Source organism: Pristiophorus japonicus, chromosome 2 (genome assembly GCF_044704955.1).
Source record: "Pristiophorus japonicus isolate sPriJap1 chromosome 2, sPriJap1.hap1, whole genome shotgun sequence".
Classification (NCBI taxonomy): Eukaryota; Metazoa; Chordata; class Chondrichthyes; family Pristiophoridae; genus Pristiophorus; species Pristiophorus japonicus.
In genome coordinates, this window is record NC_091978.1 from 314315471 (window position 1) to 314341590 (window position 26120).

Sequence of the window (26120 nt, forward strand, 5' to 3'; positions counted from 1 at the left end):
TAGGTAAGCTTCTATCAAGATAAAGGACAGGTTTACTTTTCAGATATAACCTTTGGCCAGAGATGTTAACCAGTCTTTCCTTTTTTCATATATCCAGATTTAGCACTTTTAAAATTTTAACTTTTCTATTGATTGATAAGCACATTTATAGCACCCCGTGATGTATCCTCTCATCTCTATGGCATGTGTTATATTTTTTCCTTTGCCCTCTGGCTGTTATGGGAGGAGACAACAAATTAGATTTAGTTTTTTCTCTCTGGATGATCTAAATGAGGAGGCGGTAGAGAGTTTCTGGGTGAGTTCTTAGCGAGTTTAGTTCTGTCGGGAGTTTTTATTTCCCCTCCTCCTCTGTCGCCTGGAGATTTGCAGCTTGTGATGAAACAAAGCGCCCAGTTCAGGTCGTTCGTATCCGATTGAAACTAAACAAACAACGAAAGAATTTGACACCACAATTAGACGGGTGCTTTGTTTCTACTATTTAAATATATATTTATTTAAAAGTAGAATTTTCTCGCTGTTGTTTCCCGGATTAGTCCAGAAACAGCCGAGGACAAGACAGCAGAACGAAGTTATTTTCTTTTGCGTTTCTTTAATTAAAAAAAATTCCGATGGATTATGAAGGATCGCAGGGAGCCGGAGCGGGCAGGCTGGTGGCGCGGAGCGTCGGTGTTTTGTGCTGAGGAGGAGGAACGGCGCGGACAGAGGCAGTGGGCAGGGCAGGGCCGGGCCGGGCAGGGCAGCGGGCCGGGATTCGCATTCGATAATCGGAGCGAAGCTTCTGATCCCATTGATAGAGCGAGTGACGTCGCTGCTTGCCGCTCGAGCTAAACACACGGCATTAACCGGTTTGAGCCGGAGCCCCGGGCTCGGAGTCAGCAGCAGCAGCAGCCCGGGACCGGGACCGGGACCAAGTCCACCTCAGCCGCCGCACAGAGTGGGCAACTGGAAGAAATCCCAAGCGCCTTCCCTCCGAGGATTGCCAAGGCAGCCTCGCCGCAGGGAGAGCCGAGGCCCCAGATTTTACGAGACCGGGAGCCGGGCGGGCCTGGGAGTCGGCACCATGGCGTCTTATGTGGATAACAGCTTCAGACAGGCGGTTATGAAGAATCCAGTCGAAAGGACGCAACAGGTAAGAGAGAGGTAGATAAATAAATGAAGAGTTGGTGCATCAGGAATGTGAATGCGGTTCATATTGATGGGCGCCGGCTCTTCGCATCCCTCTTTTTTGGAGACAGGTTCTTTTTCTACTGGTGTATGTAGTCGAAATAATTTTAATTGCTTTTCCGTTTTTCCTTGCGTATCTCTTTGTGATCTGAGATTCTCAACAAGGAAAATAGTTTCCCAAGGCTGCTTCCTTGCCCCATGTTGCTCTGTCTTTGTACGGTGTTGAGGCTGGGGAAGTGCTTTTCCACCTGTCGTAAAATGTGGGTGCATTTTTTATATACATATCTATTTAATGTTTTCTTGACCTGTTCAATTTCTAGCGCCAGGAAATGCAGATTTATATTATCATTTAGAATTTTTATTTTTGCCCCTAATCTCTAACGGTCAGATTCAAGAATTTGGGACTGGAGTTCAGCACGAGCATCACATTGGATAAAATGCACCTGTGGTTCGTCATCTCTGTCATTTAAACTACTCATTAATAATGTGATTTTAATTTGTTTTATACCGTGTCATTGGGTAACCCAAATTTACCTACCTTACCTGGAGTTTTGAAAAAAAATTGCGAATTGCAGCTTCAATGTTAAATATAACATGGTGTTGCTATTTATTGAAATCACATGTATTTGGTTTGAAAAAGATGATGGAGAATGCAGGGTGAAATTTTGCCCAGATTTGTCAGACAGGTTCTTGTATGACAACAATTGCGAATTTTCTATTAACTCTCTTTTTTGGTGCTGGTGGGAAGAGGAGATTAATTTATCATCTGGCCAGATATCTTTTCATTATTTGCAACAACTTATTCAAGTTTTAAGATTAAAAAAAAAACTTTTTCTGTGTTTCAATTACTAGTGAAAAGCTCATAGAAACATAGATGCAGGAGTAGGCCATTCGGCCATTCGAGCCTGCACCACCATGCAATAAGATCATGGCTGATCATTCACCTCAGTACTCCTTTCCTGCTTTCTCTCCATACCCCTTGATCCCTTTAGCCGTAAGGGCCATATCTAACTCCCTCTTGAATATATCCAATGAACTGGCATCAACAGCTCTCTGCGGCAGGGAATTCTACAGGCTAACAACTCTGAGTGAAGAAGTTTCTCCTCATCTCAGTCCTAAATGGCTTACCCCTTATCCTTAGACGACGTCCACTGGTTCTGGACGTCCCCTGGTTCTGGACTTCCCCAACATCAGGAACATTCTTCCTGCATCTAACCCAGTCCCGTCAGAATTTTATATGTTTCTCTGAGATCCCCTCTCATCCTTCTAAACTCCAGTGAATACAGGCCCAGTCGATCCAGTCTCCCCTCACATGTCAGTCCTGCCATCCTGGGAATCAGTCTGGTGAACCTTCCCTCAATAGCAAGAGCATCATTCCTCAGATTAGGAGACCAAAACTGAACACAGTATTCCAGGTAAGGCCTCACTAAGGCCCTGTGTAACTGCAGTAAGACCTCCCTGCTCCTATACTCAAATCCCCTAGCTATGAAGGCCAACACACCTTTTGCCGCCTTCACTGCCTGCTGTACCTGCATGCCAACTTTCAATGACTGATGTACCATGACACCCAGGTCTCGTTGCACCTCCCCTTTTCCTAATCTGTCGCCATTCAGATAATATTCTGCCTTCGCGTTTTTGCCACCAAAGTGGATAACCTCACATTTATCCACATTATACTGCATCTGCCACGCATTTGCCCACTCACGTAACCTGTATAAGTCACCCTGTAGTCTTTTAGCGTCCTCCTCACAACTCACACCGCCACCCAGCTTAGTGCCATCTGCAAACTTGGAACTATTACACTCAATTCCATCATCTAAATCATTAATATATATTGTAAAAGAGCTGGGGTCCCAACACTGAGCCATGCGGCACCCCACTAGTCACTGCCTGCCATTCTGAAAAGGACCGTTCATCCCGACTCTCTGCTTCCTGTCTGCCAACCAGCTCTCTATCCACGTCAGTACATTACCCCCAATACCATGTGCTTTAATTTTGCACACCAATTTCTTGTGTGGGACCTTGTCAAAAGCCTTTTGGAAGTCCAAATACACCACATCCACTGGTTCTCCCTTATCCACTCTACCAGTTACATCCTCAAAAAATTCTAGAAGATTTGTCAAGCAGGATTTCCCTTTCATAAATCCATGTTGACTTGGACCAATCCTGTTACTGCTTTCCAAATGTGCTGCTATTTCATCTTTAATAATTGATTCCAACATATTATCCACTACTGATGTCAGGCTAACTGGTCTATAATTACCTGTTTTCTCTCCCTCCTTTCTTAAAAAGTGGTGTTACATTAGCTACCCTCCAGTCCATAGGAACCGATACAGAGTCGATTGACTGTTGGAAAATGATCACCAATACATCCACTATTTCTAGGGCTACTTCCTTAAGTACTCTGGGATGCAGACTATCAGGCTCTGGGGATTTATCGGTCTTCAATCCCATCAATTTCCCTAACACAATTTCCCACCTAATAAGGATTTCCTTCAGTTCCTCCTTCTCACTAGACCCTCGGTCCCCTAGTATTTCCGGAAGGTTATTTGTGGCTTCCTTCGTGAAGACAGAACCAAAGTATTTGTTTAACTGGTCCGCCATTTCTTTGTTCTCCATTATAAATTCACCTGAATCTGACTGCAAGGGACCTAAGTTTGTTTTCACTAATCTTTTTCTCTTCACATATCTATAGAAGCTTTTGCAGTCAGTTTTTATGTTCCCAGCAAGCTTCCTCTCATACTCTATTTTCCCCCTCCTAATTAAATCCTTTGTCCTCCTTTGCTGTATTACAAAATTCTCCCAGTCCTCAGGTTTGCTGCTTTTTCTGGCCAATTTATATGTCCCTTCCTTGGATTTAACACTATCCTTAATTTCCCTTGTTAGCCACGGTTGAGCCACCTTCCCCGTTGTATTTTTACTCCAGTCAGGGATGTACAATTGTTGAAGTCATCTATGTGATTTTTAAATGTTTGCCATTGCCTATCCACCGTCAACCATTTACGTATCACTTGCCAGTTTATTCTAGCCAATTCTCGTCTCATACCATCGAAGTTACCTTTCCTTAAGTTCAGGACCCTAGTCTCTGAATTAACTGTGTCACTCTCCATCTTAATAAAGAATTCTACCATATTATGGTCACTCTTCCCCAAGGGGCCTCGCACAACAAGATTGCTAATTAGTCCTTTCTCATTACACATCACCCAGTTTAGGATGGCCAGCCCTCTAGTTTGTTCCTCGACATATTGGTCTATGGAATTATGCACCGTACTGTTCCAAAACTTGAGATTGTCCACAAATCTCTCAAGAAGATGATGTGTACGACCTTTTGCTTTATTTACTTTCTGGGGAATGTAAATAAATGACCCATGTGAATTTGGAAATTGAATCACAATGGCACATCAAGTTACATATGGCTTTATTGAATGAAAGACTGGGAAACAGCAAAGTCTAATTAATGAACCTTTGTATGAAAAACTCTGCAGATTATCTTTTTGTTGCCATCTTTTCTATCCCAAGTGCTTTTACTGTGGGATTATTATTACATCATTAGATTGAAATGAATCAAACCCAAGGATGTAGGCATTTGTGGTCTGAGGTCTAGGTTCCCACAGTAATTTGACAGGAACAATATTTATAATTCAGATTTTGTTAGCCTGACAGATTAATTACAAAATATATTGAAGGATTAAGTAAATTAGATTTGTGGTCATAAACTAGTCAGATGTGTTATGTATACATTGAAGGCTTTAACAATTTTATACACTTATGTTGTATATTTAATGTATACTACTTGTATCTTTGTCAAGAGAAATGCCTTTTAATGTGGTCAAACTTTAGAGGAACCAATTTTATAATGTTCTTGTGCTGCAGTGGTAGTAAGCTTGACCAACTTGCATGCCATAGTTCAGCCATTTATCAGCGATGCTTCATTGATCAAGTACCTTTGTAAAAAAAAAAATGCACATTTTGGGAACATGGAAGGAGCATCTGACAATAAACTCATTCGTCCAGCAGTTACAAGGATATCTCTGGAAATATCTTAAAATCTGTTTCATGAATTATGCTTTGCTAAAGGTTGTTATTCCAATGAAATGCTGTCACTGAATCTTTACAAGATCATCACCATTTGAACCAGTACTTTAGCAGAAACGTGGAGTCATTTGAAGAAGACATGCACTTGATTGCAGGTAGTGTTCTAGTTAGGGTAAATGTGGTTTACAAAAGGCTTGAACAGGTGATGGACAGCATGTTCAGAAATATTTTTAATAGGGTGACCATATGCCACGTAACAAAGTGATTTAAAGTTAGAAAAATATTTACAGTAATCCTTAATTTTGTGTCTCAACTGCAAAATATTAAATGCCTGCAAAATATTAAATGCCTGTGAATCATGTAAAATTAATTAATTTTGATATCATCATAATAGTCTCACTGTCTGCAGTCTGTATATGTACCCATATAGCACTAGAACTATTTAAACTTAATTTTATTGAAACCAAGGACATGTAACCTGTTCATATTTCTCTTAAAACTTTACATTTGCTCACTCTTCCTGTCAACTTTCCATTATAAATTCCAATGTTTAGATTTATAATGGAAACTGCCTATGTAAAGTTGTTACACTGTAATTAGATCCTCCTACCAATGGTGGAGCTGTAGTGACTCAGTTTTATATTTCCCAATTCCTCAGCCTGTTATGCAAAGAAATTTCAATGCTGCATATTTTTTTTTAAACTTTAAATCAAATATAAACAAAGTTTTATATAAAAAGTGAGGACAGAATGTATGACTTCATAGTGGCCACTGGATTATGTCGGTATGCCCTGGTCCAATTATCTCCTATCCTCCAGCCCCTCTTCATCTAGTTTATACTTGAGCTTGACTCTCTTGTGCAATGCATTAATTGGATGTAATGGACTATGATATCATATTGGGGTATTTTGATAATCCACCCTTTTTCCTCTCCTATTTTAATGCAGCCAGAATCTTCACAGATTTCACTCTAATCAGAAAACCATCAAAGCCTTCTGAAAAGTAGCATAGCTTATAAAAGCAAAATACAATTGAGATTATCTTTTTTTAAGTTGATATTTCTAATTGGGTTGGCATTTGGATGCCAGATATCCATTTGACTGCACTAATGCATGAATATAGTCAAGAAATAAAATGTAAAAATTCATCTTGGCAAATCACTACTGACAGTCCATCATTTTCTTTATTTGAAGCTTGCAGAAATCATTTCAAATCAAATACAGAATGTCATGCATTTTATATGGAATGATCTTTATACCCTTGCTGTGCAAAGTGCAGAATAATGACTTCTTCAAGGTTGTTCATAATGTGGAACTGTAGTGATAATTTGCGAGGAATGCACTTTAGTCAGCTTTTTAGTGAGCTGCCAGGTTCACCACACTGAACAGATTGTTCAGATTATGTTTTACATAAGATTGTTGACATAATTATGTTAATGAAAAGTATTTTTGGTCTTGGCTTATCAGCTGGTAAAGTGTGACATGCATATGTGTTAGATACAAAATGTAATTTAATTGAACTGAGACTAATTCTGTGTGGCACTATATTGATGTTCTGAACACGCACTTGAATCAGTGCCTTTTATGATGCTGAATAATGTTCAGCTATTGTAATCCATTTCCTATTTTGATTAAAATAGAATTTATGTAAATAGTATTGTCATTTGACCTGATTTAAAAAAAACACGAGCGCCTGCTCCTACTTTCATTTTTTCCCCTTGGGTTTGTTTTTAGCCAATTTTGTCGATTGACATAATCTGAAGGACAAACGATTGCTGAAGACAGATAATATTAGTCATATTCCAAGAATGATGCCTTTTTAAATGGATTAGAATCTTGATAAAAACAAATTGGATTGTTTTCTTCCCCTGTAATGACTTAATCCTGGGGAATGTTTGTAAAATCAAAATATATTCAGTAGAGATTGTCATTTAAAAAAAAAAGTTGATGTTTTAACCTTAAGTTGACACAACTTATGTATGTCTGACTATTAGTATGTGATTTTAATTGGGAAATGAGAGATATAAACATCATCTTGACAAAATGGGCTTCTATTTGTTTTTCAGAATGTTCTGTTGCTTTTCTGATTACAGATGTAAGTTGCACGGTTCAATATTGCGTGTAGTTATACTAGTTAGTAAAAAAAAAAAATTATCACAATTATGTGGACAGTTTATTGGATGGAAAGTAAACCTTATTTGTATTAAGGGCACTTTTTCACTTATTTATTTCCTCAACTAGGTATCTAACACATTCTGAAATTCATCATGTTTAAAGGTATCCAGTCAAGCCAATATGAAATACCTGTATTCAGTAGAGTTTCTGTCTACAGAGTGCGCACACTCTCCCTGTAGGGATGCACCCTATTTACCTAAGCTCAGAGACAGGTTTGCAGAGGCAGTTCTTGGGGACCCTCAAATGTTTCTGGGTTGCTGCTGGAGTTTAACCAGGCTAAAGCTTTCCTGCTTATAAATACAGACCTTTTCATTGCTTGTGCATCTGTAAGAACACTATGTATTACCTGGAGTGGACTCGCAAGAATCCCAGCCATAATAAGGCTATGCCTTGAGGTTCTATCGGAGAGCTGGGTTGGTTGCCCTAAAGTAATGTAACCTGCTTGATTTAGATATTTATTTATCAAGTCTGCTACAGCTGGTTGACTTGGTTGTGAACTTTCATCACCAATCATGCCATCATGGGGCTACCTTGATCCCAGTCTCCTTCTCAAGGAGAATGATCACTAATTGGTCTTCAGACAACGAATAAATTTGGGTTTGGAGCACTTGCTCGGTGGTCAGGGAGTACCAGGAGCTCCTCGTGAGCAGCACAAATCACCATAATATATATATATATATAATTGCATTACCACTCTTGTTCTGTCATAGCATGGACATATATTGTACCCCTTTATGGAGGTACAGAACATCAGCAACAGCTGCTTGCGTCTATGCAGCCCAGCCATGCACTTTGGCAGAAAAAAAATCAAAGAGCAAGTTATTATTTAAATGGAGAAAGATTGCAAAGTGCAGCAGTACAGCGGGACCTGGGGGTACTTGTGCATGAAACACAAAAGGATAGCATGCAGGTACAGCAAGTGATCAGGAAGGCCAATGGTATCTTGGCCTTTATTGCAAAGGGGATGGAGTATAAAAGCAGGGAAGTCTTGCTATAGCTATATAAGGTGTTGGTGAGGCCACACCTGGAATACTGCGTGCGGTTTTGGTTTCCATATTTACAAAAGAATATACTTACTTTGGAGGCAGTTCAGAGAAGGTTCACTAGGTTGATTCCGGGGATGAGGTGGGTGACATATGAGGGAATGTTGAGTAGGTTGGGCCTCTACTCATTGGAGTTCAGAAGAATGAGAGGTGATTTATCAAAACGTATAACATTATGAGGGGGCTTGACAAGGTGTAGGCAGAGAGGATGTTTCCACTGATGAGGGAGACTAGAACTAGAGGGCATGATCTTAGAATAAGCGGCTGCCCATTTAAAACAGAGATGAGCAGAAATTTCTTCTGAGGGTTGTAAATCTGTGGCATTCCCTGCCTCAGAGAACTGTGGAAGCTGCGACATTGAATAAATTTAAGACAGAAATAGACAGTTTCTTAAACGATAAGGGGTTATGGGGAGCGGGCAGGGAAGTGGAGCTGAGTCCATGATCAGATCGGCCATGATCTTATTGAATTGCAGAGCATGCTCGAGGGACCGTATGGCCTACTCCTGTTTCTATTTCTTATGTTCTTATGAATATGTAAGTGTTAATAATATCCGGCTGCCATCAGTTATATGATGGACATTTACCTACAGTATGGTGATGTTTTACGGATTTATTTTTAGGTAGATTTTCATTGTAGAAATTCGGCCTTGCTCCCTAAGCAGTGTTTGATTGTCAGCCCCAGTGGTAGTTAGATAATTGTATAAAACTTAATTTTACTGATCTAAAAATTAATTAATACATGCATATGCTATAAAGTACGTCTAGTTCCTATTTTTCTTGTGGGAAGAGAAAACCATATGCAACCCTGATGAAACTGGGTAAATTTTCCTTTTGGTAGATATATTAAACTACTTTTTATGGTCATAAATAGTATAAACCATTCAGTTTTAAAATTGAAAATGGTTTGTCTTGTATTGCTCTTGAACAACTCTTGAGGAATAGATGATGTCATTTAACAGAGATTTTCTGCTACCAGTGCAATTTCGGCTTTTCTGCTGCATTGCTGGAGCAAAGCTTGCCAGCACTGCAGTAAGCTAACTGCCCCCAATTTTCCATGGTCAGCTGATTTGAATAAATCTTCATAGCTGCCTGAGCAGCTTTGGCCTTGTGCATGGGAACGCCTAATGGAGGATGCAGAAAATCTGTCCCGCGGGTCGAAATTAAAAGGATGTGCACACTTAAAGATAAGTGGTTGCTTTTAAGGACAAATATATTGTTGCAGCCTTTTTAAAAGCTTCAAAATAATTTTTTAGATAATTGTGAGGCTTTGTCAAGGTTGTAGGAAGAGAGAAGGTGTAAATGAAGGGAAAGGAACCCCAATTTGGAGGCACAAAACATATTCGATGGGCAAGTAATGGAGGGTTCAGCACCTCACCCTCATTTAATGACTGGCACAATAGATGTGCAGCTGCATGAGGTGGATTTAAGGAAGGTTTGTCTCTTTGGCACTTCATGACATCGTTTCAGAGGACAGCCGTGCACCATTCCTGATGGCAGTTGGTGGCCAGATTCAGTGCTATGTACAATACTTTCAATATCTGGAACAAATGCAAAATAAGATGGCATATTTTAAGGCAAGATTAACTGACAGCACCATGCATTGGGTCGTTGGTCCAGGATTGCGTGTGACTGTGTGCCAACTAACCTGCCTGTGCAAAGCTTTCTCACCAAACGTACAGCTCTTTCATTGCATTTCATGGATACTTGTATCTCCCATTCAAAATGCATTGTAGCTTTGCCAGGCTAACCCATTATCCAAGGGCACCACACCTCAAGTTATTATAGAACAACCTAGCTGCATGATAAAAGAAAGAAAGAAAGACTTGGATTTATATAGCGGCCACTGGACGCCTCAAAGTGCTTTACAGCCAATGCAGTACTTTTGGAGTGTAGTCACTGTTGTAATGATGAATGATCACTTACTGACGCTCCCGTTGGCATGAAGGTTGTGCACATGTCTGTCACTGCACATATGTTCTTTCAATATCCAGCATCTGGAGACTACTTTTCTACTTGTACAGCAAAAGGGGATCTCAAACATACAGCAGCAGTGATGTGATCAAACTGTCTAAGCAGCCAAACACATGGAAGAACTCTCACACAGCAAACCAGGAAATAAAAAAACATTATCATTCACTTAAAAGAAAACATTTTTTTAGAGAGCGAAATAAAGATTAGGACATATACATGGAGTTACGGTAGAAGCTGAAATATCATGAACTTAAAAACAATGTATATATTTTTATTTTTAAAATCTATTAATTTTTTTTATCAAAATGGAGAAATTTGACATTTCACATATATATAAAATTAGTTTTTCAGGGCCAGAATGGTTGCTCAGCAGACAATACACTGTTAAAACCCCAGTTATATCTATTTCAACAAGGCTTAACTTTTTATGGGGTGTTTACACAGCGATATTAGAGCAGAAGAGATGTTTTCCTCAGTTCAGGTGATTTCACCGATTGGCGGCTATGGGGAGTTCCACAATAATGAATTACTGACCGCAACTTTAACATATCTACGCATGTGCTAAATCCTGAAGTTATGGTCATTTTCAGAGGGGTAATGGCGGCGAATGCTGATAGTTTCACTGTCATTACCGCTGCAAAGTCCAGGCCATGATCTAGGTCTTAAAAATGCAGAAGACTATGGATAATGTTGATATATAAGGAGATCCTTTAAATTTAACTTGAAATTATGACTGTATCCTACTAATCGACTGCTTACCCCCTTGCCACACTAGTATATCTCACATGGACACCATGAAGTGTGTATTAATACTTGTTGATTTAACTCCTTTTGAAAATGAACTGGATAGATACATGTTAAGATAATAAAGTTCTCAGCAGCTGTGTTATTACTAGCTTGGGAGTGCTTGATACTGCTGACTTGATACAAACAGTGCAAAATGGATTTGTTCTCCTGTGCTTGCATTCTCCCATCTTAAAAGGCATGGATAATCACATATTTTGAAATCAATAAATGCACATTTCTTTAGAAGGAGCAGGATCAATTTTCCAAATGAATTTTTCTCATGCCATTTATTATGCCTGGAAAATAATTTTGTCACTGTAGATGTTTACTGTGCATTTTTGTAACTGGAGCCATTGTATGCAGCTCAGCAGGATAAACTGTCTCCCAGTTGAAGGATGTTCAGATACATTTAAATACTTGACACAATGCAATAAAAGAATTGGAAGGCATCAGCAAATTGTATAAGCATTATAAGTATATACCAAGCAATAGGAATAAATGGGGGAAAAAAAAAATTCTAAAGTATAACCAGTTCAGACCCAGATGTTGTGATGTCAGTCCACTTTACTACTTTATTTATGTAGAGATGCAAACCATTGGAGTGGAAAGAAGAAACTTGCTTACCAAAGTCATTGCATTTTTTCATTTTTCTTTGACTGTAGAACTTTGTGTCTCGTTTATCGTAACAATAAACAATGTTATAATTAGTGAGATATGTTGTGTTAAATATTTGCAATTAAGCATTAGTTTTGTTATACTGTGAAAGTGAAGGTTTACTGATTTTAAGGAGGATAGCTGAAAGGTACAAGACATCTGTCACTAAGTATACAATAAATAATTAGCAAATAAAAATTTATTTAGATTTTGATATTGAATGGCAAAGGATGGAGGATTTAATTACTAAGTATAAAAGCCTATAACATGCAATTTAATGACTAGTTCATCTGGAATTTTATATACACTGCCACATTAAAGTTGAAAAGATGCTGGTATGCAAAGATTGAAACGTGCTAAGGAAATATTGTTCATGTATTTTCAGCTAGAGATTTCCTTTAGTATATTAACGATTGCGAGTTTCCTCGACATGAGCAATTTTTCTTCTGAAAACCATAGTTTCCGTACCTCCTCCCCATCCCTTCCCTATATTATTCTCTGCAACCTTGCATTGCTGCAATTGAGCACCATGTACTCTGCAGAACATCCAGCCCCATGGTATGTCTTTTTATAGTAAACCTGGAAGTTGTAAAATTCCACTCATTATTTTGGCTGTGGTACAGAAATGGATCAGCAGTTCTTAAAGGGGCTTTAAAGAGGATGTTTTGACTGGATTAGTTGTCCTTGTGTAGTATAAATTGATAGATGAAGAACTTTTAGAATATGATGCTTATATGGCGTTATGGAGGCTGTGTTGCAGCACAAGAAAAGGGAATTGGATCTAATGTAATCTGCAGCTGTTGCATAAGGCGCCACTATTGTATGGGACAGGCTTGATGAACCAGCTGGGCTTTTCCTGTCTGTTTTTGTATGTTTGTATGCTTACAGGCTTTTAGGATTACTGTAATTATTTTTCTGAGGCATCCAGTAGTTTGAATGTTGGACTATGGATGATGAGATTGGACATAGAGGCCCCAAGTTTCCACATGATTTGCTCCTGATTTTTAGGAGCAACTGGTGTAGAACGGAGTATCTTAGAAATTGGAATTCTCCACATTTAGTTTGCTCCAGTTCTAGTCAGTTCGAACAGTTTCACTTTGGAACACAATTTTTTTTCAAAAGGGAACATGTCCGGCCACTTATGCCTGATTTCAAAGTTTCGTGAGTGAAAACTTACTCCAAACTAACTTAGAATGGAGTAAGTGAAGATTTTTGTACGCTCGAAAAAACCTTGTCTACACTTTAGAAAATCAGGCGTAGGTTACAAATTAGGCGTAGGGAACGAGGTGGCGGGGGGGAAGGGAAGTCATTAAATTCTACAATCAATCCTTAGTTATATTTCTACAAATATTATACAAATAAATCCAACCTGAATAAAAATTTATAAGCAAAGAAAAGATTAAATAAACCATGTTCCTACCTGTGTGAAAGTGCTTCAGGCAGGCCTTTCATGTTGGAGACAGGCAGCGGTGTGGCGTCAGTGTCTCGACGGCAGCAGCAGCAAGCTTCGAGCTGAGCTGCAGTGCTTGAGGCAGGCCTTTTCTTCGTGGCTGGCCGGCAGCCGAAGAATCAGCGGACCGATGTGAGGCCATTCGGCCATGAGATAGCTGCGGCGTCAGTGGCTGGCTGGCAGCCGAAGAATCAACGCAGGACACACGCAGCTCATTAAGGTTCTTGAGGCCATTCGGCCACGCTTTAGGGGCGGCGTCAGTGGCTGGCCGGCAGCCAAAGAATCAGCAGCGGACGGACGTGAGGCCATTCGGCCATCGGATATCAGCGGCGTCAGTGCTGATACAGCAGCAGCCTTCGAGCTGTGAGGGGGACTGAGGCCATTTGGACAGGAAGAGGCAGCCACATCGACAGTTTTATATTTAAATTTGCAGAATGGGTGCTGCATTGTCAACACCACGTATTATTGCAAAGTTGAATTGGCATTCTTATTTCTCCAAACACATAGTCCTTAATTTACATGCACCAATGCAGCACCGGTTCTGCAAGTTTAGCAGTGAAAAGCTGAACTCACTGATTTCAGCAGATGATTTATTCAGCAGTGCTGCTAAAAGCACTCCCTCACACAGAAATATCAAAAAAAAATTAAATTACAAGCCTTTGCAGGGGTCCAAGAAACAAATCTTCACTTTTTCTGCAGTATTTTAAAAAATGGCCGAGTGCCAATGTTTGTGTGAGACTGCGCGTGCACGCACGCTCCAACGCGCGCGCGCAGGGTTGCCGGCACCCCACGAAGGCTAATTTAAATTGTACCCGCCCCCTGCTACTTAGAAAATTGGCGCGAGTGTTAGGCTCCGCCCCCTGCTGCGAAGAGCGCGCCGCGCCAAGCAGACATCGACAGGAGCTCGAGAATATCGGACTTTTTTTTCGGCGCAGTTTTCGGCGCGAAAAACAGGCGCCCAGCTCGGAGGTGTGCCGTTTTCGCTGCGGCACGAAACTTGGGGCCTAAGATTCCAACCTTGACCGTTTGAGTCAACCATGAAGAAGAGTGTGGCAGCAGGGCATGATAAAATATGATCCACTCATTCTCTGCTGACGCCAGATTTTGTGCCCATATCTCTGCAATATGATCATTGCTGTTATACATGATTGTCCAGATTGAACTGTTTTGCAAACCAGAAATAAGAATTGTAGATCACAAAGTAAATAAATGTTAAAAACAAAAGTGTGTTTGTAGATTCCTAATCTGACATGAATATCGTCACTACGGATTGGATATTTGTACTGTATAGTTCCTATTTGTAATTGGACCAACTTCAACTCATTTATGTTTCATTATACTGTCCGATTCACTTTTGAAATAAAAATAATGTGAACCTATCCAGTATTGACAGTGCCGCATTAGCTTGTAGAAACAAAATGTGTAGATAACAGTCATACTGCAAATAAGGAAAGGTTTTGCAGGACAAAAAACAAAATGTGGCTTTCATTGAACTGTTTTCAGAGTTTCATGGAAATCACCCTATGTTTGTACAGTGAGAATGTGCTGTTAAGACCTTGCTAAACCACTGTTACATCTGTGTACATGCTGCTGTTTTTCTTGAAGATTAGAATGTTGTCTTAGTCAGAGTTTTATTAGAAGCTTTTATGCAACTTCTGGCAAATTAAAGTTTGTGTTCAGAATGCTTGTGGCTGGTACCTACAGTATCACCGTTCTCTGAGCATTTGTATGGCTGAAATGACCTTCATATTCAAAAGTGGACATGTAAGCATAAAAGCAATGTACATGCAGGAAAAAGAAAGCTTTTTACCCCCTCAACAACAATAACTTCTATTTATATAGTGCCTTATGTAGTAAAATGTTCCAAGGTGTTTCACAAAAGTGTTCTAAAACAAAATTTGATACGGAGCCACATAAGGAGATATTAAGACAGATGAGAGGTAGGTTTTAAGGAGTTTCTTAAAAGAGGAAAGAGAGGGAGAGAGGCGGAGAGGTTTAGGGAAGGAATTCCAGAGCATAGGGCCTTGGCAGCTAAAGGCACGACCACAAGTGGTGGAGCAATTGAAATTGGGGATGCTCAAGAAGCCAGAATTAGAGGAGTGCAGATATCTTGGAGGGTTGTGGGGCTGGAGGAGCTTACAGAGATAGGGAAGGGCGAGGCCATGGAGGGATTTGAAAATAAGGATGAGAATTTTAAGATCGAGGCGTTGCTTAACTGGGAGCCAATGTAGGCCAATGAGCACAAGGGTGATGGGTGAATGGGACTTGGTGCGAGTTAGGTCACGGACAGCAGAGTTTTGGATGACATCAACTTTACGTAGGATAGATCGTGAAAGGCCAGCCAGGAGTGCGTTGGATTAGTCAAGTCTAGAGGAAACAAACCCGCATGGATGAGGGTTTCAGCAGCAGATGAGCTGAGGTAGGGGCTGAGTTGGGCGATGTTCCTGAGGTAGAAATAGGCTGTCTTGGTGATGGCGTGGATATGTGGTCAGAAGCTCATCTCCGGGTCAGATTTGACACCAAGGTTGCGAACTGTCTGGTTCAGCCTCAGACAAGAGGGATGGAGTCATTGGCTAGGGAACAGAGTTTGTGGTGGGGACTGAAGACAATGGCTTTGGTCTTCCCAGTATTTAGTTGGACTCAATATCTACTCATCCAGTACTGGATAATTTAGAGACAGTGCTCTACACTGTCTGCCAGTGATTTGTCTGACCTATGCAGAAATAAAAAGGAATTAAGTTGGATATTCTTCTGAATTTATTGTTGTGAATCTTGAGGGGCTGCACTTTTATTTCCCAAATTTCAGTAATCACTTATTCTTAATAGAAACTATTTACTGGCCCCATGATTCAGTGGATTGCCTATTGCAGGATTAATAGATTTTACATTTAGTATGTGTCTGCAGAATTCGATTCAAGTAGATACATTTAAATGTGCAATATCTTGTCAAGTGATTTGTAAATCAATTTTTTGAGGAAGAAGTTACTTGGACAACCCATACTTCTGCGTTTCCTATACGGAAATCCTTTTCCCGGGGCTGTATAGTAAGTACAGGTACCAAATTAGTGAGATGTATGTCAGTTATCTCGTGGGAAACTATTTCCAAAGACTCTGAAGTCTATTCTTTATTTACAGTTGGCTTTGATATCTATCTCTTTTTTTTTATTGAGCCTAGAAACCAATTGCTGTGGATACAGTGAGTATTTGTGAGTAGTAGTTTATAAAATCTAACCCATGAAGTGAAATGCTATAGGATGAAATGTACAGTGTACTAGGCACAAGCTGATTGTAAAGGTTGGCATTTGTGATTAGAATTCTCAACAAAACTGTATGATTTTATTTTAATTATGTTTTGTTAAACTTTTCTATTTCAATTTGTTATTTTTACTGGTAAGGTGCTCAGAACTTTAGCACTTTTGGGAATGGTCTTCCTGCCACACATCCATTATCAGACTATACACTTAGTATCTTCACCCAAGAAGAAATTAAATAATTGATGGCATCCAGCAGCTGAAGATGAAGCGAGCACTATGGTTCCCCTTCCCATACTAGTTTCAGAAAGAAATGAAGAAGTAGATACTTTTAAGTTGAAGTATTTTGGTAGTGTAATGTGACATACTATTGGAAACCAGGCAGATTAGGGAGAGTTAGTGGAAGAAAGCATTTTTAAAAATTAGTTCTCGGGATGTGGGCGTCGTTGGCAATGCCAGCATTTATTGCCCATCCCCAATTGCCCTTCAGGAGGTGGTGGTGAGCTGCCTTCTTGAACCGCTGCAATCCGTGTGGTGAAGGTACTCCCACAGTGCTGTTAGGGAGGGAGTTCCAGGATTTTGGCCCAGCGACTATGAAATAATGGCAATATATTTCCAAGTCAAGATGGTGTGTGACTTGGAGAGGATGGTATTTCCTGCTTCCCATGTCCTTCCAGGCGGTGGGTTTGGAAGGTGCTGTTGAAGAAGCCTTGGCGAGTTGCTGCAATGCATCTTGTAGATGGTGCATACTGCAGCCACGGTGCGCTGGTGGTGGAGGGAGTGAATGTTTAAGGTGATGGATGGGGTGCCAATCCCGCGGGCTGCTTTGTCCTGGATGGTGTTGGGCGCCTTGAGTGTTGTTGGAGCTGCACTCATCCAGGCAAGTGGGGAGTATTTCATCACACTCCTGACTTGTGCTTTATAGATGGTGGAAAGGCTTTGGGGAGTCAGGAAGTGAGATGCTCACTGCAGAATACGCAGCCTCTGAACTGCTCTTATAGCCACAGTATTTTTGTGGCTGGACCAATTAAGTTTCTGGTCAATGGTGACCCCCAGGATGTGGATATTTGGTGATTCGGCAATGGTAATGCCGTGGAATGTCAAAGGGTGATGGTTAAAGGCTCTCTTGATGGAGATAGTCATTGCCTGGCACGTGTGGCACAAATGTTACTTGCCACTTATCAGCCCAAACCTGAATGTTGTCCAGTCTTGCTGCATGTGGGCATAGACTGCTTCATTATCTGAGTTGTTGCGAATGTAACTGAACACTCTGCAATCATTAGTGAACATCCCCAGTTTTGTCCTTATAATGGAGGGAAGGTCATTTATGAAGCAACTGAAGATGGTTGGGCCGAGGACACTGCCCTGAGGAACTCCTGCAGCAATGTCCCGGGGCTGAGATGTTTGGCCTTCAACAACTCCAATCCTTTCTGCTAGGTATGACTCCAGCAGTGGAGAGTTTTCCCTCTGATTCCCATTGACTTCAATTTTACTCTGGCTCCTTGATGCTACTACACTTGGTCAAATGCTGCCTTGATGTCAAGGGCAGTCACTCACGCCTCACCTGTGAAATTAATCTCTCTTGACCATGTTTGAAGCAAGGTTGTAATGAGGTCTGGAGCCGAGTGGTCCTGGCGGAACCCAAACTGAGCATTGGTGAGTAGGTTATTGGTGAGTAAGTGCCGCTTGATAGCACTGTTGACAACACCTTCCATCACTTTGCTGATGATTGAGAGTAGACTGATGGGTGGTAATGGACCAGATTGGATTTGTCCTTTTTGTGGACAGGACATACCTGGGCAGTTTTCCACATAGTCGGATAGATGACTGTGTTGTAGCTATACTGGAACAGCTTGGCTAGAGGCACGGCTAGGTCTTTAGCGCAAGTCTTCAGCACGTCAGCCGGAGTATTGTCGGAGCCCATAGCCTTTGCTGTATCCATGCACTCAGCTGTTTCTTGATATCATGTGGAATGAATTGAATTGGCTTCTGTGATGGTGGGGATTTAAGGAGGAGGCCGATATGGATCATCCACTCGGCACTTCTGGCTGAAGATGATTACAAGTGCTTCACCCTTGTCTTTTGCACTCGTGTGTTGAGCTCCGCCATCATTGAGGATGGGGATATTCATGGAGCCGCCTCCTCCCTGTTAGTTGTTTAATTGTCCATCATTCACGACTGGATATGGCAGTACTGCAGAACTTTGATCAGATCCGTTGGTTGTGGTATTGATTAACTCTGTCTATAGCATGCTGCTTCTGTTGTTTAGTATGCATGTAGTCCTGTGTTTCAGCTTCCCCAGGTTGGCACCTCATATTTAGTTGCTGCTCATGAACCAGGGTTGGTCGCCTGGCTTGATGATGGTAGAGTGAGGGATATGCCGGCCCGTGAGGTTACAGATTGTTGCTGCTGATAGCCCAAAGTGCTTCATGGATGCCCAGTTTTGAGCTGCAAGATCTGTTGTGAATCTGGTGGTAGTGCCATACAACACTATACAAGGTGTCCTCAGTGTGAAGATGGGACTTCGCCTCCACAATGACTGCAGTGGTCACTGCTACAAATGCTGTCATGGACAGATTCATCTGCGACAGGTAGATTGATGAGGACGAGGTCAAGTAGGTTTTTTCCTCGTGTTGGTGTTCTCGCCACCTGCTGCAGGTCCAGTCTGGCAGTTCTGTCCTTCACGACTCGGTCAGTAGTGTTGCTATCAAGCCACTCTTGGTGATGGACATTGAAGTTCCCTACCCAGCGTACATCCCGTGCCCTTGCTACCCTCCGTACTACTTCTGAGTAGTGTTCAGCATAGATGAGTACTGATTTATCAGCTGAGAGAGCATGGTAGGAGGTTTCCTTGCCCATGTTTGACCTGAGGCAATGAGACTTCATGGAGTCCAGAGTCAAAGTTAAGGACACCCAGGGCCACCCCCTTCCGACTGTTTACCACTGTGCCACCACCTCTGGTGGGTCTGTCCTGCTGATGGGACAGGACATACCCAGAGATGGTGATAGAAGGAGGAGTCTTGGATATTGGCTCAAAGATATGATTCTGAGAGTCGGTAGGACAGCTCTCTCAATTTTGGCACAAGTCCCCAGATGTTAGTGAGGAAGACTTTTCAGGGTCGACTGAGTTGGGTGTGCCTTTGTCGTTTCCGAAGTCGATGCCGAGGGGTCCGTCCGGTTTTATTATTCTTACTGTTTTCTGTAGCTGTTTGTTACAACGGAGTTGCTTGCTCGGGCATTTCAGAGGGCAGTTAAGAGCCAACCACATTGCTGTGGGGCTGGCGTCACATATAGGCCAAGCCAGGTCAGGACAACAGATTTCCTTCCCTAAAAGACATTAGTGAACCAGATGGGTTTTTTATGACAATCGGTAGTTTCATGGGTCTGGATTTTTCCGGGGGGGTCAGCGGGCGCGATCGGTGGCGGGTCGGATGAAAGTCCCCCCCCCCAGCAGGTCGGGACCCCGCTGTGAATCCATCGCCACACGCCTTTACCCGATGTCTGGTTGGTGGGCAATGAGCAGATCGATGGGTTCACAGCGGAGAACCCAGTTTAGGTAATTAGTGACTTATTTAGAGCCACTTCAGTGTGAACTTCAGCTCATCTTCTGCATTTGACAGCTCACCCATGGGGTCCACACTGGTCGTGGACCGTGTCTGTTAAGCTGAGGCGGGAGTTTAGTGGCCATTGAATCAGCTGTTGAGTTGACAGCTTCAAATATACAGTAAAAGCTCCCACCTTAGAGATATCTTCCCTCAGCCATAAACTCTTCCTCACTGCGTTTCCACATCAGATTCGCCATAATGGAAGTCTTTACACAAGTCTCCATCTTGTCTAACCTCATTAGCATTCTCACCATTGACAGATTGCTTCTGTCATCTCTACTTCACCTGCCATCTCTTCCACCAGCATGGGTGCCCTTTATACTCTCCCCTTGGTCCTGAGAATCCCATCACGATCAGCCCGAACACCAACAACACCACCACCACCACCATCTCCACAATCACCTAATGCTGCACAGGACAGAGGGCATCAGCACCTGACCACATTGCTTCCCGGGAAGCCTTACCGTGGCCAAATTCACTTCACTTGGCGCCGTACACCCTGGCTGCCACATGTGCCAGGTTGGCACTACCTCACACACACCAACACCATAAAGCATTCCTACAATGCGCAAGCCATTCCTTTCACACTCCTGACCATTGTGGGGGTATTGTTATGGCTCACCATTCAGTGCAACTCACTATCACTTCCAAAGGTTCACACAAATCTGTCCAAGAACACAGTGTTGAAAATAAAGGTTTCAATGTTTGACATCACATTCACAGAAACTTTACATGAACATTGCATAAAACACTCAAGTGCCTACTGTAGTGTTAGTTGGTATGATTGCACTAGGATGAGTGTGAGAGGTGGCTAGTAAGATGGGGATGTGATAATGTAGATACAGAGGGATGGGTGAGGGTTCAAGATATGTTGGTGTGAGTAAGGATGTGTAGGGTAGGGAAGGCAGAGTGATTGGGATGTGATGAGAGGCACAGTAGAATGAGGTTGTGTGGGGCTTTGTACTAACACCGTGATCTACTGAGATCATTGGAACATTTGCGGCACTGCACCCAGGTCCTCCTGACCACATCCCTGCTTGTGTGGTCCTCCTGCAATGTGCAGCCAGGATGTGTTGATCTCCTGGGTAGGTCTCTTCCGCCCATGGGAAGGGAAGAGGATCTCCCTGTGTGCTGTCACTCGCTCCATAAACCTAAGGAGTAAGTCATGGGAGAGCTTAGATGCTGCCCTACACCTCTGTGCAGTGCTTGTCAGTGTTTGCAGCACCTCAATGCTGTAGAACACTGACAGCACAAATGTCAAAATAAGTTTCCTCTTTAAGGAAACCGGCTGATGATGCAGCATCAAATGACGTCACCAGACCCGCTTCCTCTAATTGGCCGACAAATATGCTGGGCTGAACAAGTCCAATCAACAGATGCCCATTTCAAAGTGCAGGCTGGAGCTGGGATTGGGACCTGTCATTGAAATCGCCAGCCACGGACAGGCTGAAGTCAGCGAAATCGTGGCCATGGTCGCCATTACTGATGCTAGTTTTTTAAAATTCCAGATTTACTTAATTAACTGAATTTAAATTCCACAGCTGCCATGGTGGGATTTTAACTTGCACCTCTGGATTAATGGTCCAGGCCTTTGGATTACTCGTCCAGTAACAATCACTTTGCGACTGTAGGAATAATTAAATCCTATTTGAAAGTTGAAAAAGGGAGCTCCTACTCATATGAAAACACAGCACACTTTTGCTTTCTTATTCAACTTTTATATCTACCCAAGGATAGTTGGTTATAGAAGAAAACACGAACTGTATCTAACTTGTAGAATTGCATGTACAGTGTTGTTTGTCTATTTAAAAAAGGAGGGAGAGAGAAAACAGGGAATTATAGTCCGGTCAGCCTGACATCGGTAGTGGGTAAAATGATGGAATCAATTATTAAGGATGTCATAGCAGTGCATTTGGAAAGAGGTGACATGATCGGTCCAAGTCAGCATGGATTTGTGAAAGGGAAATCATGCTTGACAAATCTTCTGGAATTTTTTGAGGATGTTTCCAGTAGAGTGGATAAGGGAGAACCAGTTGATGTGGTATATTTGGACTTTCAGAAGGCGTTCGACAAGGTCCCACACAAGAGATTGATGTGCAAAGTTAGAGCACATGGGATTGGGGGTAGTGTACTGACATGGATTGAGAACTGGTTGTCAGACAGGAAGCAAAGAGTAGGAGTAAATGGGTACTTTTCAGAATGGCAGGCAGTGACTAGTGGGGTACCGCAAGGTTCTGTGCTGGGGCCCCAGCTGTTTACACTGTACATTAATGATTTAGATGAGGGGATTAAATGTAGTATCTCCAAATTTGCGGATGACACTAAGTTGGGTGGCAGTGTGAGCTGCGAGGAGGATGCTGTGAGGCTGCAGAGCGACTTGGATAGGTTAGGTGAGTGGGCAAATGCATGGCAGATGAAGTATAATGTGGATAAATGTGAGGTTATCCACTTTGGTGGTAAAAACAGAGAGACAGACTATTATCTGAATGGTGACAGATTAGGAAAAGGGGAGGTGCAAAGAGACCTGGGTGTCATGGTACATCAGTCATTGAAGGTTGGCATGCAGGTGCAGCAGGCGGTTAAGAAAGCAAATGGCATGTTGGCCTTCATAGCAAGGGGATTTGAGTACAGGGGCAGGGAGGTGTTGCTACAGTTGTACAGGGCATTGGTGAGGCCACACCTGGAGTATTGTGTACAGTTTTGGTCTCCTAACCTGAGGAAGGACATTCTTGCTATTGAGGGAGTGCAGCGAAGATTCACCAGACTGATTCCCGGGATGGCGGGACTGACCTATCAAGAAAGACTGGATCAACTGGGCTTGTATTCACTGGAGTTCAGAAGAATGAGAGGGGACCTCATAGAAACATATAAAATTCTGACGGGGTTAGACAGGTTAGATGCAGGAAGAATGTTCCCAATGTTGGGGAAGTCCAGAACCAGAGGTCACAGTCTAAGGATAAGGGGTAAGCCATTTAGGACCGAGATGCGGAGGAACTTCTTCACCCAGAGAGTGGTGAACCTGTGGAATTCTCTACCACAGAAAGTTGTTGAGGCCAATTCACTAAATATATTCAAAAAGGAGTTAGATGAGGTCCTTACTACTAGGGGGATCAAGGGGTATGGCGAGAAAGCAAGAATGGGGTACTGAAGTTGAATGTTCAGCCATGAACTCATTGAATGGCGGTGCAGGCTAGAAGGGCCGAATGGCCTACTCCTGCACCTATTTTCTATGTTTCTATGTTTCTATGAAACCATAGACATTTACAGCAGAGAAAGAAGCCATTTGGTCGCTTGTGTTCATGACCGATCTTTGCTACAGCAATTTAAAATGAATCCCACTGCTCTGGTATTTCCCTATTAACCTGTTCTCTTCTTCAAATGTTTACCTGCCAATCATTTAAAAGATGCAATGGTGTCTGCCTCAACTGTCTTCCTGTGGAGAAACAAACCATGTTCTTAACTCTCTGCATTAGGATATGTTTCCTAACCTCTGTCCTCAATTCCTTGGTGACAATTTTAAATTGATGAGACCTCATCGACATCAACTACCCTGAATGTACTTGAATTTATAAAGGACCTTTAATGTAGAAAGGCACTTTAGAGGCACAAAAAAAATGGATATAGATGTCAAGCCAGAGGAGGAGAGATTAGGAGGACTGACCAAAAGCTTAGTTAAAAAAAGTGGATTTTAAAGCGGGTCTTAAAGATAGAGAGGTGGAGAAAGAGGGATTTAGGGAGGGAATTCCAGGCAGTGGGAACTGGATGGCTGAAGACACACCTCTAATAGTGCAGCAAAGGGAGGAAGAATGTGCAAGGGACTGGAGTCAGCAATGGAGAGTTCGGGGGAGGGGTTGCAGTTGTAGGAGACTGGGAGGGCCAGGACCATAGAAGGATTTAAATGTAGGAATTCTAAGTTTGAAGTGTTTGAAGTGACTGGGAGCTAATGTAGGTCAGAATGGAGTTGATGGGTGAATGTTACTGGCTCTTCAGTCAGTGGATGTAGTGTGGGCCACACTTTGTTCAGGGGTGGGAGAGAGGGAATCTGAGGGAAAGAGAGTCCGAGGGAATCGGAGGTGGAGCGTGCGAGAGAGACTGAAGGAGGGAGGGAGGGGTGGAGAGAGAGAGAGACTGAGGGAGGGGCGGAGAGAGGGAGACTGAGGGAGGGACAGAGAGAGAGAAAGAGAGACATAGAAAATAGGTGCAGGAGAAGGTCATTCGGCCATTCGAGCCTGCACCACCATTCAATATGATGGCTGATCATGCACTTCAGTATCCCATTCCTGCTTTCTCTCCATACCCATTGATCCCGTTAGCCGTAAGGGCCACATCTAACTCCCTTTTGAATATATCCAATGAACTGGCCTCAACAACTTTCTGTGGTAGAGAATTCCACAGGTTCAAAATTCTCTGAGTGAATAGGTTTCTCCTCATCTAGGTCCTAAATGGCTTACCCCTTATCCTTAGACTGTGACCCCGGTTCTGGACTTCCCCAACATCGTTAACATTCTTTCTGCGTCTAACCTGTCCAATCACATCAGAATTTTATATGTTTCTATGAGATCCCCTGTCGTTCTTCTAAATTCCAGTGAATGTAAGCCGAGTCGATCCAGTCTTTCTTCATATGTCAGTCCTGTCATCCCGGGCATCAGTCTGATGAACCTTCGCTGCACTCCCTCAATAGCAAGAATGTCGTTCCTCAGATTAGGAGACCAAAACTGTACACAATTTTCAAGGTGTGGCCTTACCAAGGCCCTGTACAACTGCAGTAAGACCTTCCTGCTCCTATACTCAAATCCTCTCGCTATGAAGGCCAACATGCCATTTGCCTTCATCGCTTGCTGTACCTGCATGCCAACTTTCAATGACTGATGTACCATGACACCCAGGTCTCGTTGCATCTCCACTTTTACTAATTTGTCACCATTCAGATAATATATGCCTTCCTGTTTTACCACCAAAGTGGATAACCTCACACTTATCTGCATTATACCGCATCTGCGGGGGAGAGAGAAGAGAGACACTGTGGGGTGGGGGGGGGGGGCAGCAGAGAGAGAGACTGAGGGGGGGGAGAGAGAGAGAGAGACTGAGGGGGGGAGAGAGAGAGAGAGAGAGAGAGACTGAGGGGGGAGAGAGCGAGAGAGACTGAGGGGGGAGAGAGCGAGAGAGACTGAGGGGGGAGAGAGAGAGAGAGACTGAGGGGGGGGAGAGAGAGAGAGAGACTGAGGGGGGGGGAGAGAGAGAGAGAGACTGAGGGGGGGGAGAGAGAGAGAGAGACTGAGGGGGGGGAGAGAGAGAGAGACTGAGGGGGGGGAGAGAGAGAGAGAGACTGAGGGGGGGGAGAGAGAGACTGAGGGGGGGAGAGAGAGAGAGACTGAGGGGGGAGAGAGAGAGAGACTGAGGGGGGAGAGAGAGAGACTGAGGGGGGAGAGAGAGAGAGACTGAGGGGGGAGAGAGAGAGAGACTGAGGGGGGAGAGAGAGAGAGACTGAGGGGGGAGAGAGAGAGAGACTGAGGGGGGAGAGAGAGAGACTGAGGGGGGAGAGAGAGAGAGACTGAGGGGGGAGAGAGAGAGAGACTGAGGGGGGAGAGAGAGAGACTGAGGGGGGAGAGAGAGAGACTGAGGGGGGAGAGAGAGAGAGACTGAGGGGGGAGAGAGAGAGAGACTGAGGGGGGAGAGAGAGAGAGAGACTGAGGGGGGAGAGAGAGAGAGACTGAGGGGGAGAGAGAGAGACTGAGGGGGGAGAGAGAGAGTGTTGGGGAGGGGAAGAGAGAGAGAGAGGGAGAGACTGAGGGGAGAGAGGGAGAGAGACTGAGGGGAGAGAGGAGAGAGACTGATGGGAGGAGAGGAGAGAATCTTGACTAGAGAGAGAGACTGAGGGGGGAGAGAGAGTGTTGGGGGAGGAAGAGAGAGAGAGAGAGAGAGAGACTGAGGGAGAGAGGGAGAGACTGAGGGGGGAGAGAGAGAGAGACTGATGGGAGAGAGGGA

At 43.0% G+C, this 26120-nt stretch overlaps 1 protein-coding gene across 1 annotated transcript in view; it reads left to right on the forward strand.

The window, feature by feature from the left end:
• The first annotated feature begins 350 nt into the window (after positions 1-350).
• The window catches only part of rapgef2b (Rap guanine nucleotide exchange factor 2b), a 710204-nt gene continuing 684434 nt past the window's right edge, over positions 351-26120 (forward strand). The window contains exon 1 of the mRNA XM_070871784.1: positions 351-1129. Coding sequence (XP_070727885.1) covers positions 1061-1129 — 69 coding nt within the window. The 5' untranslated portion in view covers positions 351-1060. The remainder of the gene's footprint in view (positions 1130-26120) is intronic.